Source organism: Artemia franciscana, chromosome 1 (genome assembly GCF_032884065.1).
Source record: "Artemia franciscana chromosome 1, ASM3288406v1, whole genome shotgun sequence".
Classification (NCBI taxonomy): domain Eukaryota; kingdom Metazoa; phylum Arthropoda; class Branchiopoda; order Anostraca; family Artemiidae; genus Artemia; species Artemia franciscana.
In genome coordinates, this window is record NC_088863.1 from 30,179,631 (window position 1) to 30,196,019 (window position 16,389).

The 16,389-nt window shown below is 35.6% G+C and overlaps 2 protein-coding genes across 2 annotated transcripts in view; both read left to right on the forward strand.

The window, feature by feature from the left end:
• The window catches only part of LOC136028398 (box C/D snoRNA protein 1-like), a 36,993-nt gene that overhangs the window by 19,926 nt on the left and 678 nt on the right, over nt 1-16,389 (forward strand). Inside the window, exon 6 of the mRNA XM_065706218.1 lies at nt 3,780-3,953. Coding sequence (XP_065562290.1) covers nt 3,780-3,953 — 174 coding nt within the window. The remainder of the gene's footprint in view (nt 1-3,779; nt 3,954-16,389) is intronic.
• LOC136028381 (rab11 family-interacting protein 4B-like) overlaps nt 1-16,389 on the forward strand; it is a 109,355-nt gene that overhangs the window by 16,451 nt on the left and 76,515 nt on the right. The window lies entirely within an intron of this gene.

Genomic DNA, 16,389 nt, shown 5'->3' on the forward strand with positions numbered 1-16,389 from the left:
GTAATAGGTTTTAGTAGAAACAAGGTGGGCTTGTTTGGACATGGCTATTTGATTGAAACTTTTCGAGGTCTTTCTCTTGGCCAAAGGACCCTCAAATTTTTTAGAGGAAGGGGAGAGCTTCAATGGGCCCAAAAAAAAAATTGGAAAGCTTTTTGTCTTTGATCGGTTTAGCTCTTCAGCCTAAATTGCTTTGGGCCATGGGGATTCTAATTAACCCAACAAATTATTTAGGGCACGGACCCCCGAAAATGAACAAAAAAGCTTACTAAAAGAAGAAATCTTGAAAGTAAAGTAATTGTTTTGCAAAAAAGGGTAAAAAACCTTTTCTGTCTGATCTGCTTTACATGTATTCTTGTCTAATCTCAGGTTTTTGGACCAATTTAATCTTAGATTTTTGCGAAATGGAGGGATAGGTTGCCCATCGATAGGCCGAAAAACTGTTTCTCCTGATCAGTTTGAAACTTGGAACTGTAAGTTCAGGCTAAGAGAACACTAATTTAGAGAGGAAATTTAAGGGGCACAGGTGCTCGAAAAATTTGCCAAAAATATTTTATCTTCCGATCAGCTTGAAAACCACATCCATTAGTCCTCATGTCAAGAGGGTCTTAATATGCAAAAAGTCCTTAAAAGTTTGTTCAGCGGAACAAGTGACCAGTAATGGATGACCACTTTTCAATAGGTTGGAACTTGTATCCATACCTCCCTAGGTTAAAGTAACGTAATGCACAAAAAAACTTGCAAAAGTTCAATTACCCAACAAAAGAGCATGGAAATGAGCCTTTAAATTCGTTTTCTATAGGCCGGAAACTTGTGTCTTTATGGCCTTGCGCCAAGAGGACCCCAATGACCAACAAAATTTATTTCGCCTGAAATACACAAACTGACCTGAAAATGAGACCCCAAAAAATACAAAAAGATTTTGTATGCCCAGTCGTTCCACAAGCGAACAGATATTCACCTCACGGCAAATGACAGAAAAGGCACGGGAATTTCAAAAGAAGGCGTACATAGTCTTTATCGACCTTAAGACCGCTTTTGACTCTGTAGGTAGGGAGTCGATGTGGTTCATACTACTAAGAACAACAGGTCTACCCCAGATGTACTACTCTCTCTTTGAGAGACTCTATGAACAAACGTCAAGCTGTCTACAAATCAACGGAAAACGTAGCCAGCCTTTCTGCATTCGTACTGGAGTTTGGGAGAGACAGAGAGAGAGAGAGAGAGAGAGAGAGAGAGAGAGAGAGAGAGAGAGAGAGAGAGAGAGAGAGAGAGAGAGAGAGAGAGAGAGAGAGAGAGAGAGAGAAGTTTATTTAAACGACATCGTAGCTAACAGAAAATTTGCGTTGCTTCACAATGATAAATAACAAACTAACACAAAAAAAGAAGAAAATAACAGTGTTTAATTGCGTTATTGACTATGTGATGATGAGGACCACTACCCAATTGAACTTGGGATTGAAGTTCGGTGACAGACTTTTAAGTACTGTTGACTTGGCACTTATGAGAAATACCCTCGAACAGCTTCGAGCAGCGCTGACAGTTATAATAGAAGAAGCTAGCAAGATTGGGCTCAACATTAGCTGGAACAAAACATAATTTATATTCATCAACTCACAATTATCTCAACAACCCCCTCTTACAGGTCGAAGCATGCTAAAAATAAGTAGCGGTCGTGAAGGATTTCACGCTTTGTGGCTGCATTCTGCCAATTGAAGGATCAGTTGAGAGCTAAGTTAACGCAAGAATCGCTAAGGCAACTTCCGTCCTAGGGAGACTCGATAATATTTTGCACGACCCTTTTGTCTGCCCTTCTACAAAGATACGGATATTTAATGCATCTGTCGGATCAGTCCTACTATATGGCACAGAAACTTGGCCAGCAACCACCATGACTTTGATGAAGTTGGATATAATCCAAAGCGAAGGACTCCGAAAGATAGAGAGACTTCGCTGGTACGACTTTATCAGCAACACCAACCTCTTGTCCCGTACAACGCAGATTCCATTCTCCCTGCATGTTGCACAACGTACACTGAGATGGTGCGGCCACCTCCTCCGAATGTCAGAACAAACTCCTTGTTGCATCATATATAATTTCAAACGCTGTGGTCGCTGGATGGAAACGACCACGTGGTCACCTAAGAGCAAGATGGTCCTATAGTCTTTATCATTTCCTAAGCAAGGCAAGAATAACACCTGAAGATGCACCCGCGGCAGCTCAAGATCGGGTTTACTGGAGAACGATAATGTCTGCTTTCTCGACGCTGGCGCCAAATCAGCAAGAGAATTAAGTCAAAGTAAGTCGTGTGCTCAAAACTACCTGGATCAAGGTGACTCTGATGAAAAGAAAAAAATTGGTTCGCCCAAGAATGGGCCTAAATACAATTAGCCTGAACTCACCCTAATATCTTTAGTCACCCTTAACCAAAAGATGCTACTAGGTTTTTGCACTAGCCCAGACGAAAAATCCGTGATGTCCCAAAACTGTGTATCCGTTTGGCTTGAAAATCACATCCGCCGGACCTAAGTAGACCCCGATGCAGAAAAAGAAAATTTAAACTAAATTTTGCCGTTTCGATTCATTATACCCGAAATTGGCCCTGCAACTCTTTCGTCTCCGATCGGCTTTGATCAGGGTATAGTAGACCTTTATGCGAGACGAGTAATTCTTAAATTAAATTTTCTTGGATCGACCTATGACGCCCAAAAATGTATTTTTTCTTTCCTTAATGTGGTTGAAACTTACAGAGCATTCTGGACTAAGGGGTCTCAATGAAGAAAAAAAAATTGTTTCGATGAATTCGATACGGTAGATTATCCAATAAAATTAGCTTGAATCTGAAATGAGACAAGGGAACCTTCATGAAAAAAAAATCACTGAAATTTTTTACTGCTATATCGATTTGCGAGACCTGAAATGGGTTCTAAAATGTCATTATCAAATCCAATTGAAATTTAGAGGTGGCAAAAAGGATTTTAACAAAGACAAAAGATCTAAAAAAAGAAAATGTGGTTCTACAGATCCGTGACGCTCCAAAATTGGCCAATATGTTTTTGCTTCTTTACCTAGTGTGTGTGTTAAAACAGGATATACAGAAGGATCTAGACAAAAACTTCAATCAAATTCATTTTACTTATTTGTGTCAAAAAGTCGGGTGCTTATTTGCTTCATCGGCTTCAAACTTACAGGACGTATAGATAAAACCAAGGGAATGTCAATTAAGATGTAAAAAAAAGGGAAAAAACTAGCTGTACTGATTGGTTAAGTCGAAAAATAGTCGCTTTTTATCAGCTTAGAGCTTACAAGTCATGTAAGCCGGGTCAAGGTCACCCCATTAACACAGAAGAATTTGGAGAAATTTAAAAAAATTATGATGCCCGAAATTGACCAGAAGCATTTTTAGCGACTTTAAAAGCACAAGATATGTTGACCGAGCGAAATAGATCTTAATGAAGACAAAATATTTTGAAAAAGTTTTGTAGCATTGATTTATGACGCCCAAACATTGTTCTAAAATCTCTTGACTCTGATCGGCTTGAAACTTGCAGGGTATTTAGGCTGGGCCAAGGAGACTTCAATGAAGATCCAGATTTACAAATAATGCTTTGGTCATATTGATCATGTCGCATTTATCATTAAGCCTCGAATATTGTTCCAAAAATGTTTTCGTAGATTATGTTGATGCTTATAGGACAGTTGAATTGATGAAGAACTAATCCTATTGCTAATTCCGTTGTTTCGTTTAAGTTTCAATAATCAATCCAAAGCGTTCTTTCAGATTCCCGGAAGACAACGAAATAGGAGCTACTATTGAGGAACATCTGTCTCAGTTAAAGTCACTTGAGAATACAGGTGAAGATCTGAAAGAACAAATCGACTTTTTAATAGCTGGAGGTCGTAGCTCCCTGAGGATACTAATGCCGGCAGAAATGCAATACAAATATTCGGGAAAGTAAGTTCAAATATTTGGAGTGGAATCTTTGCATGCCCATTCCTTTTGTTGGTTTGTCCCTAGTATTTGAACTCAACGATATTTACACGTCGAATTTCTTTTTAACACTAGTTTAGTATATTTGACAACGGTGTTTGGTTTTTAAGATCCATCAAAATAGTTTCTATGGCTTCAGGCTAGACAATAGAGTAAAAGTTTTAATGGCGTATGTAATTTCAGCCTATGTAATTTCATTTTGAAATCTTTGCTCTACTATTCGTGTTCATTTTCTTAGCGCGCAAATAGTTTGACGATATTACATGCTAATGACATACACATAAGCTAACTTGGTTTTTTCCTTCTCACTTTCCTCCTTAATTTGAATGCTACAAGGGGCATTGGATCCTTTTGTATTTAGTTGAACTTTTTTAACTACATATATTTGCTCATCAAATCCTAGGGAAAAGAATCCTTGTGCATAAACTTTCAAAAGAAGTCTGAAGTTCAGTCATTCAATAAATATACGTAAATTTAATTAAGTGAACTTGTCTCCAGTTCCTGACAGAATTCAAACTAGGTTGCACAGTGGGATACGACCAGTAGCTCTTAATTATTTCTACAATTTTCGATATGAATTATTCCATGATGGTAATCAATGTTGGAAACTTTGTACTACTTAAGTGTAAAATTGGAGTTAGCTGTTTTGTACTTAAGAAAAAATTTCCCAGAGTACTTAATACTTAGTAAAAATAACTTGGTAATTGAAGCCCACAAGTACTTTCTCAATTATATTATGTTTATGTCACTTTGTCTATGTTTTTGACAGAACGTGATAGGGGATTTTACAATAAGTAAAAAGAAAATAAAAACTGGTTAAATCTACTCTAATTAAAAAAAAACATGACATAGAAAATGTGCCATTTATTCTGTAGGGAACGTATTATAGCATCCAAGAACAATAGATCACTTCGGATTCCTAAGTTTATATGTAGAAACTAGCCAGGCAAGATCTTTAAGAACCATACGTGGATAACAACCATGTTCAATAAGCAACTAATTGTAGATGTTAGTAATGATAGTACAGCCACTATTTTAAACATTTTAAAATAGAAAAAAGCATAAGTGTTTGCTATATCAAGGACGTCAAGTTCTTGTCATTTTTCTACTGCTACCACTAATACCGGTGCTACCACTAGCACCGAGTATCCTGAGGCCAACGCTGCAACACGCATTCTGCACCGTTATATTCAAAGCACTTTTATATTATATGGTGCACAAATCACCATTATATTTCTCTTTACCCCCTCTCAAGTTCTAATTTTCTTTAGACCCTTTCCTTTTTAAATCCTTCCGAACCTAAATAAATGCATTCAAAGCCCTCATTACTGCGAACAATTTTGAAACTACGATGTGAGTATAGAAATACCTTCATGACATTGACTGCAGAGCACAGAGGGGCATTATTTCTTCTGTGCCCTTTGGCATTGAAAATTTACATCTTTATAATTTGCTCCTTTGCGGAGTCGTTTATTTGTAGCTGGAAACCTCCCTTTACACATTTTGTCTGTATTTTCTACTGAGAAGCTATGATTCGTGTTTAGCAGCACAAATGTATAAAAATATACACTTTCTTGTTTTCGTCCAGAACTTTCCATTGCTTCTATAAAAATGATACTTAACTTTCTAGTTTTCCATTGTAAACAAGTCGTAACCATCTCGTTTTGGCTTGTTACTTTTTTATTCAGGGTAAAAAAAACTTTTTCTATCTGCTTAGACAATTTAAGATCTGGATAAGAAAACCTCAGCAAAGAAACATAACAAATAATATGATGTCACGAGGTTTTCTGATATAAAAAAGTTAAATCTTGAAGTGCACAACGGGTTTTGCTTAATAAACTTCGAAAATTATTTTATGTTCAAAGCAAGAGAGTGATATTACTAGTTCGAATTTCAGACAAACTCTCTTCTTTTTTATATGTAATTTAAAATAAAATTTTCTAAGAAAGAAGTTTTTAAAGAAAAGTAAAGAGCGATGTTGAAAAGATAAGCAGAAACTATGAATAAATGAAATCCAAAACGAAAAGATTAAAATGAATAATCACCATCAAGCCCAAACTTAACAGAAGTTATTGGTAGATGAATAAATAAATCCTAGAATGAACGGAAATTAAAATGAATAATAAAAAACCAACTTTAACAAAAGAAATTACCACAGACATGAGTTGGGTGCCCCACAAACAACAAAGAAGATTCTGCTATAAGGAAATTTCAAAGTAGCAAGGACATTAGAATGAAATCTTATTCTTTTAATTAGTTAAGGGGAAACTTATACAACTAGCCTGTATGTGTCTTAAAAATTGGAAAACCTGTGAGCTCAATCTTTAATAAAAAAAAAAGGCTTTCATATGCAGTTATGTAGTTTTACGGTTAGCAGGAGTCAAATTTGAGAATAAGGAACGTATGTTAAAAATATGCAGAAAATGAACCAAAAAAATATATAATCATGCAGCTATAGAAGTGTTATTTTCCTAATTGCTGTAGCAAACGATAAATGCTGCCATACATCTAAGCTATGCATTCATATAGATATTATTAACATTACTCAAAATTAAAAACTTCAAAATATTAGTTAATTGACTTGCCTCTAAAACATCTTTTTAGACAGATCTTTTGTATAATTGTTATATATTCCCACGAGCCTATAACTGTGCAACAGTCCAACTGCATATAATCACTCCATTGGTTGTTGTGTTGCTGGACAATCAGCTGGAGATAAATTGGGTATTGCAAACGTTTGGTTGGTCTTGTTCCATCGAGGAAAATCCTGGTCTTCAGGTAATGAAAAGACCGAAGATGGAGCCAGTGGACAAAATATATTTTTATTTTGATGCCAAGACAGTGGATTGCAGATTGAAAACTAATTAAATGTTCCGACTAACATTCCTTCTCAACAAAACGAGAAAATAGAATAAAGTTAAAATTCAACTTATGAAAAAAAAGAAGAAAAGAAACCTTTGCATAAAAATAACAGTAAAAGAGTACTAACAATCGTACCGTATGCAAATTAAGCTAATACTAATGTAAAAGGTAATTCATATAGTCAAAAATCATATCAGAAACAAGTTTTTAATGCTACTTCTGTTTTTTTTTAAGCTAGCCTTGTATGTCTCTTAGGCACAAGTTTACTGTGGTTGGTTTTGTTTTATAATATGTTTAATCACTTTTGGTTAAATTTGTGTATATCATATTAAGCGCGTGTTATCTTAGTCTTTTAAGCATAATTATTTACCTTGTGCTGAATTTCGATTGTGAAGTCAAACGAGAGTGAAGTCTTCGAAAAGTATTGAATGACTAGGATTTTCGGAAATATGGGTACTCAGGTTTGAATAAAATAAAATAGAAATAGTAGCATAGTTTAGACTCTTTATTACGTATGCTCTTGCTGTGCTGTTGTAGAGTCTTATCCTTGCCAGAATTGGTGAAATTCATTACCATTAAATCATAGGCAGCGCAATAACACTACCTAAGTTAAGAACAAAGTGAGTTCTATGCATTATCTACTTAGTTTTTCAGCTTTTCACCAAGCTATTTGCTTCGGAAGGAGTTTTCTTAGAAACATAAGAGAAGACTCGTTTGGTGGGAAATTGAAGTTTTGAGTACCCTTTTTAAGAGTCAAAACTGATTGAAAGGCAACGAACCCCTCTCCCACGCGGTTTTTTGGTGCCCTCTCTCCAAATACAACCGATCAACATCATGAGGTAGCCATTTTCTTCAGCACAGTTAAAAGCTCCAAAAAATATGCCACTGGGATGAAAAGACCCCCAAAGCTCTTGGAGCAAGGGTCGTAAGTTATGCAATTGAACTATTATTTATGGATAGGATTTGTTATATGGAATAGAGCGTTTTCAATCCTGGGTATCCAAAAAGGCTAAAAGTTTTAAGTTGAAGCTTTCAGGGAATGTTGGACTAAATCAAAACACATTGTGCAGGTTTTCAAAAGGGTGTATCAGCAATATTTCAAGAACGGCTTAGGCTATTAAGTTGCAACTGTCAGGACATGTTGAGGGGGATGTTGGACTAACAAATAAGAACTATAGGCATACTACTAATGCTGCTGCTGCTACTGCTATAACTGCTATTACTACTAAGTACAAGTATTGAGACGGAACTTTCAGGGGATGATGAGCTAAATCAAGACACACTATGTGCATGTAAGTTGTCAAAAGGACGGATCATCAGCATGTCATGGACGGCTGAGAGTATTAAGTTGAAACTTTCAGTACAAGTTAGGGGAGCTGTTGAAGTAACTGAAAGGCATTATGTGCACAAATTACTACAGTTAAGGCTGTAAAGGTGAACTTATAGGGAATGTTAAACTAAGTTGAAATACACCATTTGCATCCATGTGGCCAAAAAGGCGTATCAGCAATATCTCAGAAACGGCATGGGGTAGAATTTGTTCGGGTTATGTTGAGGAGGATGCTGAACTAACCAAAACGCACTATTTGCATAATACTACCGCTAAGGCTATAAGAGTGAACTAAGAGGGAATGTTGAACTAAGTCGAAACACACCATGCGCATCCACGAGGTCAAAAAGGCGAATCAGCAATATCTGGGAAACGGCTTGGGGAAGAATTTGAAACTTTCGGGGTGTGTTGAGGAGGATGTTGAACTAACAAAAAGACACTATGTGCATACTACTATTACTACAGCTACTACTGCAACTATTGCGACTGCGACTTCTTGTGACTTTGAGTACTTGTGACTGCGACTAAGTGTGGTTTCTTTTGTTGCTACTTGTGGCTGCGACCGCACGTGACTGTAACTGCGAATGCTTGTGACTGTGACAACTGGTGACTCTGATCACTTGTTACTCTGGCCTTCACTACTTACGACTAAAACTGTGACTATCTACGACTGTGACTACTTACGGTCGCAAGTACTTGCGACTGCGAATCTGACTGCAATCACTTGCGACTGTGGTTACTTGTGACTGCTCACGATTGAAACTACTGGTGACTGCAACTACTTGCGACTGCGATAACTTTCAATTGTGACTCCTTGAGACTGCGACTACTTGTGAATGCAACTGCGAGTTCTTGTGCCTGTGGCTGCAATTTGTCGTGACTGGGACTGTGACTGCTTCCGATTGTGACTGTAACCACTTGCAACTGTGACAGTGACTACTTATGATTTCGATTGCGACCACTTATGATTGTGATTGTAAGTATTTGTGATTATGGACTGCTTGTGACTGTAACTAGGTGCGATTGTAATTACTTGTAACTAAGGCTGTGACTACTTGCGACTGCGGTAAATATATTTGAAAAGAACAAGAAATGGTGAATATTTCTTATCTTTTTTATTTGATTGCTGTTTTACAAGCAAAATTGACCAGGGAGTATCTGTTGTATTATCTACTCCTATGTAATTACCTGCAAATATTTTGATTGAACTTACCTCTTCAGACATAAATTATAATTGTGTAGCAATTTAGCGTATTTAATCAAACAATTTCTTCGAGATATTCTGCTCACATATGCCTATGCCTGCTTATTCAGAACTTTTAAAACAAATGGCTAAAGCTTGGAGGCTGATACAGAATTAGTGTTGCGGGGTATACCAGCAAAACTTGAGCTGCCTTAATGGTGTATTCAACCTTCCACCGTGTAGTTAGTGAAACTTTTGACCTTCTGAGGGGCAAAACATGCCCGTAAACCACCTCTTAGATCCCTCCCTTGCTAGTGCTATAACCAGTATCAATATATTTATAAAAAGCCACGCTTTTGTTCAATCTAAAACCTTTGTAGTCTTGAAAACAAAACAAAAACTTTAATGGAAAAGTAACAAACACTGCTTATTAGCTTAAAAAAATATGATGCCTGATGTTTGAATTTACTTTTCTAGTCTTGTTTCTAAGTTTGACGGCTTCTGTACTATTTCTGGGGTACTTACGTTCAAAATAATGATACTAATGTGTTCTTTTTTTTATTTTCACGATACGTATGGACCACTTTCGCCAACCTGTTAAGGAGATGCCTCGTTTATGTAATTTTGCTAAGCCATAAAACTTGGGACAAAAGCTACCGCGCGGCAAAAATCCACTGTACAGTTGCGGAGTGATCGTACCACTTAAAGTAATTTAAAAGTTATGAATTTCCTTAACTCTGGTTAGGATAGACCCCAAGTATTCGTCAAAAAAGCACGATCAAATACCATGTGACTGTGGTAATCATTGTGTCGTTGGAACCCGTCAAAATATTGAAAAGCGTCTACAAAAGCACTAGGATCAAACAGTTCGTGGTAACGAACTGTAGTAAGGAGCGACCCGGCTCAATAGTAACCAAAAGTCTAAAAAATGGAATTTTGGTACCAATAGCTACATCAAAAGAATCGCATTTTAATGCTGATTTTAAATATATAAGTTTCATCAAGTTTAGTCTTACCCATCAAAAGTTACGAGCCTGAGAAAATTTGCGTTATTTTAGAAAATAGGGGGAAACACCCCCTAAAAGTCATAGAATCTTAACGAAAATCACACCATCAGATTCAGCGTATCAGAGAACCCTACTGTAGAAGTTTCAAGCTCCTATCTACAAAAATGTGGAATTTATATTTTTTGCCAGAAGGCAGATCACGGATGCGTGTTTATTTGTTTTTTTTTTTTTTTTTGTTTTTTTTTTCAGGGGTGATCGTATCGACCCAGTTGTCCTAGAATGTTGCGAGAGGGCTCATTCTAACGGAAATGAAAAGTTCTAGTGCCCTTTTTAAGTGACCAAAAAATTGGAGGGCACCTAGGCCCCCTCCCACGCTAATTATTTTCCCAAAGTCAACGGATCGAAATTCTGAGATAGCCATTTTATTCAGCGTAGTCGAAAAACCTTGTAACTATGTCTTTGGGGACGACTTACTCCCCCACAGTCCCCGTGGGAGGGGTTACAAGTTCAAAACTTTGACCAGTGCTTACATATAGTAATGGTTATTGGGAAGTGTACAGGCGTTTTCAGGAGGATTTTTTGGTTGGAGGCAGGGGTTGAGAAGAGGGGAATATGCTGGGGGTAACTTTCCATCGAGGAATTTGTCATGGGGGAAGAAAATTTCCATGAAGGGAGCGCAGGATTTACTAGCATTACTTAAAAAAAACAATGAAAAAGTTTTTTTTTCAGCTGGAAGTAAGCAGCAGCATTAAAACCTAAAACGAACAGAAATTATTACCCATATGAGGGGCTCACCTCCTCCTAATACCTCGCTCTTTACGCCAAAGTATTTTTAGTAATTTCAACTATTTATTCTGCGGCTTTTGTGATTCAGGGGTCATTCTTAATGAATTGGGACAAAATTTAAGCTTTAGTGTAAAGAGCGAGGTACTGACGAGGGGGCGAACCCCCTCATATATGTAATAAAAACATAAGAATACAAAAGTTCTTTACGTAAGCTAATTTATAAGTTACGTATATCTTTTACTTATAAAAAGATTCGTAAAAAATTAAAAGTTCTAGTTGCCTTTTTAATTAACCAAAAATCGGAGGGCAACTAGGCTTCCTCCCCCGCTCTTTTTTCTCAAAACCATTCGATCAAAATTATGAGAAAGCCATTTAACCAAAAAAAAAAAAAAAATATGCAAATTTCGTTTTAATTATTCCTCTGCGGAGAGCCAAAATCAAAACATGCATTGATTCAAAAACGTTCAGAAATTAAATTAAAAAAAAACAAGTTTTTTAACCGATAGTAAGGAGCGACATCAAAACTTAAAACGTACAGAAATTACTCGTATATGAAAGGGGCTTTTCCTTCTCAACCCCCGCTCTTTACGCTAAAGTTTTTTACTGTTTTAAAATGTAGAGTTAAGAGAAAGAGTCAAACTTTAGCGTAAAGAGCGGGGCGTTGAGAAGGAAAAGCCCCTTTCATATACGGAGTAATTTCTGTTCGTTTTAAGTTTTAATGTCGCTCCTTACTTTCAGTTAAAAAACTTGTTGTTGTTTATTTAATTAGCATAATAAAAGCAGCTAAACTCAACCAGCACTTTTATTTCTTCTGATTCTGCCCTGAGTAACCATATATTCAAAAACCCCAATCATTCAGTACTTTTCGAAGACACCACTCTCATTAATATAATGAGGTACTAAACAAAGTGTTCGGGAGGCAATCGAAATCAAACATAAGCTAAGTAATTATGTTTGCTTAAATAGAGATTTATAAGAACACACTTAATACATCATACATAGAAATAATTAAAAACGATTTGACATATTCTAAAATAAAACCAAAAACCAATCAAGGTGAACTTGTACCTAAGTGACATGCACAGCTAGCTTTAAAAAAAAGAACAGAAATTGCATTAAAAAATTGTTTCTGGTACGATTTTGACTACATGAATTACCTTTTATGCTAGTCTTACCTGAAATTATGTGTTGTAGTGAGGTTATGATACATTTATTGTAGGTTTGGATTTTAGTTATCTCATTTTTCGTAAAATGAATTTTACCTTTATTCTACTTTCTTATTTTGCTAAAAATAGATATTAGATATAAGGCCAAAATGTTGAAGCGTAAAAACGATCAAAAATCATTTCTTCACAAATTTTTCCAAAAATGATCTTTCCAGAGAAAAAAAATTCATTTTAAAACCTAATAAGAGGAGAAATAAGGCCATACAATGAGTCAAACTTAAAACAAATCCTACACAAATGAAATTAACTCGCATCCATGATCTTTCTTCTAGGAAAAAACATAATTCCACAGTCTTGCAGATGGTAGCTTGAAGTCTCTACAGTAGGGTTCTCTGATACGCTGAATTTGATGGTGTAATTTTCATTAAGATTCCTTGACTTCTCGTGGGGGAGGGGGTGTCTTTCACCATTTTGGAAATAACAAATTTTTCTGCGGCTCGTAGCTTTTGATGGGTAACACTAAACTTAATGAATCTTATATATTTAGGATCATCATACAAATCTTTTTTTACGTATCTATCGATATCAAAATTCCGCCTTTATAGTTTTGATTGCTATTGAAGCAAGTCGATCCTTACTTACAGCTCGTTACCACGATCTGTTTGATTCTCATTTGAATTGAAATGGCCTGCCTGAAAACATTGAGAAACAACAAGATACTGCTTTGTCAATTTTCGAATGGTAGGTTCTTAATTGTGGGAATCGAATCAACATTTCCGCTTTCGTTGTGATTTTCTGTCGCAGTGCCGGATGTCTGTCAGAATGGACATCACATAAGCCTTTTTTTTTGTAAGAATTAGGCGGTTAATTTAAGATGAGATAGATTTAAAGATGAAAATCATTATTGCTGCCAATCAGAGTCATGCCTGAATTTGTTATCCGACAGGGTATGGACATTTTTAGTGAACGTACGTAAGAAGTTCGCCCGTTTTTACTGTTTTAAAATTTTTACTGTTTTTACTGTTTTAAAAAGTAGAGTTGAGTGAAAGTGTCAAACTTTAGTGTAAAGAGCGGGGCGTTGAGGAGGCAGCAGCCCCTTTCATATACGAAGTAATTTTTGTTCGTTTTAAGTTATAATGTCGCTCCTTACTTTCAGTTAAAAAAACTTGTTTTTTTTTATTTAATCATACAAATAGGAATGCAAATTGAAACTTTACTGTACAAACCTTCGAAAAATTCTAAGCCAGATATATGATTTTAGCGACAGAAATGAAATAAAGATATGAATTCCGTGTTTCCATTATCAGTAATGTAAACCAAGTTTTTTTCTCATTTTGTTAAAATACAAGTCGCCTCAGTTTTTCTGCGTTATATATATTTTCAGGAGTGGATCTAGAGCAAAATCTTGGGGGGGGGGGCTTAAATTGCCTATAAACTAAATCTTGGGGGTCCAATGCGACAGAGGCGCCAATAATTGACCAAATTGATGAATTTATTTTTAAAAAAGAATGAAAAATAGAAAACAAAAACACGGAATAAGGGCGCCAGAAAATATCTTGAGGGGAGTTCCCCCGCCCTGCCCCCTTGGATCCGCCACTGCATTTTTTATGAACAAATGAACGTTCGAATGGGGATAAGTCTATTTATATTTCGGTCACATATACAGCAATCGCTATCAGCAGAAATACTAGGGCATTAAAGTTAAAGCTAACATATTTATACAGAACAGAATAATGAACTTGCGGTTCATTCATTAGATTCGTCTGAGAGATTTCAATAATAGGGATCATCCAAAGTCTTGAGTTGTTAATTTTCTTTTTTAATATCGCCTAAATGCAAAGTGAGTTTCTAATGAAGTTGGCAAAATCTTCTCCATCTTCTAATTCTAAAATAAATGTTGAATCTATAGAAATTCAAAATGTCAATTTATTAAATTCAAAATGAATTTAATAAATTGATTAGTCATATCTCCCCGTACATACGACGCATTTTTGAAGTAATACTTTAAATTACCTAAATTTTTTTCCATGACCACGCTGCCTTTCCATGACGAACAATTGAACGTTCAAATGAGAATAAGTCCATTTATTATACAGTGAAAACAGATACAAGTGTCTATATATTTCGATCACACATTCAGCGATCGTCATCAGCAGGAATACTAGCGCATCAAAATTAAAACTAACATAATTATACAGAACAAAATAATTTACTCATTTATAATTAATTTTGAATTATATGTTGAAAGAAGGCATTCAAGTCGGTGAACTTCTTCTTGAAACTTTATTTTCAGAACAATTGACTTTTATAAATAGTTGTAGCATTGTTTAGTCCTACTAAATGATTGACACTGCCTCATTAAACATCACAAGTGATGTTTTAGCAATCTTTTGACTTCATTCTTACTTTCATTCTTCATTCTTACCATTCTTCATCCTTTCATTCTTTCATTCTTACTTTCATTCTTCATTCTTACCATTCTTCATCCTTTCATTCTTTCATTCTTACTTTCATTCTTCATTCTTACCATTCTTCATCCTTTCATTCTTTCATTCTTATTTTCATTCTTCATTCTTACCATTCTTCATCCTTTCATTCTTTCATTCTTACTTTCAATACCAGTTTAATTATTTGAATGCTCGGGTGAATTTGCAAAATCCGAATAATTTTTGAGTCCTGGTTCGAAATTATTTTCTGATTGTTCTTGTTTTTGCTGTTCTATTTAAAGATTTAGAATTCATCTTATTACTTCGGTCAAGTTTAGTTCCTTTTTAGGCTGTTACTTAATATTTGAGTTAGTGGTTAAGGAGAAAGTTATTTGTCGTGAAACTGAATTGAGTATAGTTGAAATTGTCTTATGATATATTGACGTATTAGGAACGGGTTAAATCTGATTATTTTCTGTATTCTGAATTCGAAAATATATAGATTACGGTTGGTTAAAGTAAAAACAAATTTGTCACAAAGCCAGGTTTTGGGTTGTATGCATTTTGTAGAATTAACTACCTTTTCTATCAATTGGTGACATCAACTTTTGCCATCTCACTCCTTCCTACCTAAGAACTTCAAAATGTAATCGTTTAAAAATTGTCTTTGGTTCCCTCCAGAAATGGTATTCGAGAATTTTTGTTCTTCATTGTCAAACAGTTCGTGTTAACAAAGTGTAAAAGGAAGGAGCGACACGTGCTATAGTAGCCAATTCTCTGGAAAAGAAGTTTTGATAACAATATATTCACTAATTTTTTTGGGTGATTATAAATATACAAAATTTATTAAATTCAAGGCTACCCGTTAAAAGTTATTAGCCTTAGAAAATTTGCTTGATTTCCAAAAAAAGTGACGAAACACTCGCAAAATGAAAAGTGATCTAGATGAAACTTACAGCATCAAATCAGCGTATCGGGGAACCCTATCACACAGGTTTCAAGTTTGTATCTACAAAATGCCAAATCTTGTCGGGGAGGGGCTCGAGAATAATCATCACAATATCGTGTTTATTTGTTTGTTTGATTGTTTTCCCAGGGATGATTGTATCGAACTAATTGTTCTAGAAAGTCGAAAGAAGGCTCATTCGAAAGGATTAAAAGCTCAAATGCCCTACCTAAGCAACAAAGAATTGTATGTCGCCATGAACTGGCATTTTCTGCCATTTTATGGTCCAAAACAACAATTTTGCCCCAAAGACGGAGAAAATTCTGTTGGCCGAAAATTCGGAGATAGTCAATCGATTTAAAAGTATCAAAAAATTTTACATCTGAAAAATCGCATTTTCATGGGCTGTAATGCCGTTTGGCGGTCCAGTCGCTCCTTAAGACACATTTAGTCCATACTGAATAAACAACTAATCTAGACGTTCACTTAAAAATTTTATTTAACTATCTTTATTCGTTTCGGTTTTTAAAAGATTATGTACAGAGATGTATGATTGCGTGTGAGCTATCATGGGGAAGATCATATGGATCTTTTTGTATTAGGGGGGGGGGCTTAAGCCTTAAAAGATTAATGCTCAGTGAAATTATCTATATTACGAATATATTGAAAAAACGTTTTATTATAAGAAATAACT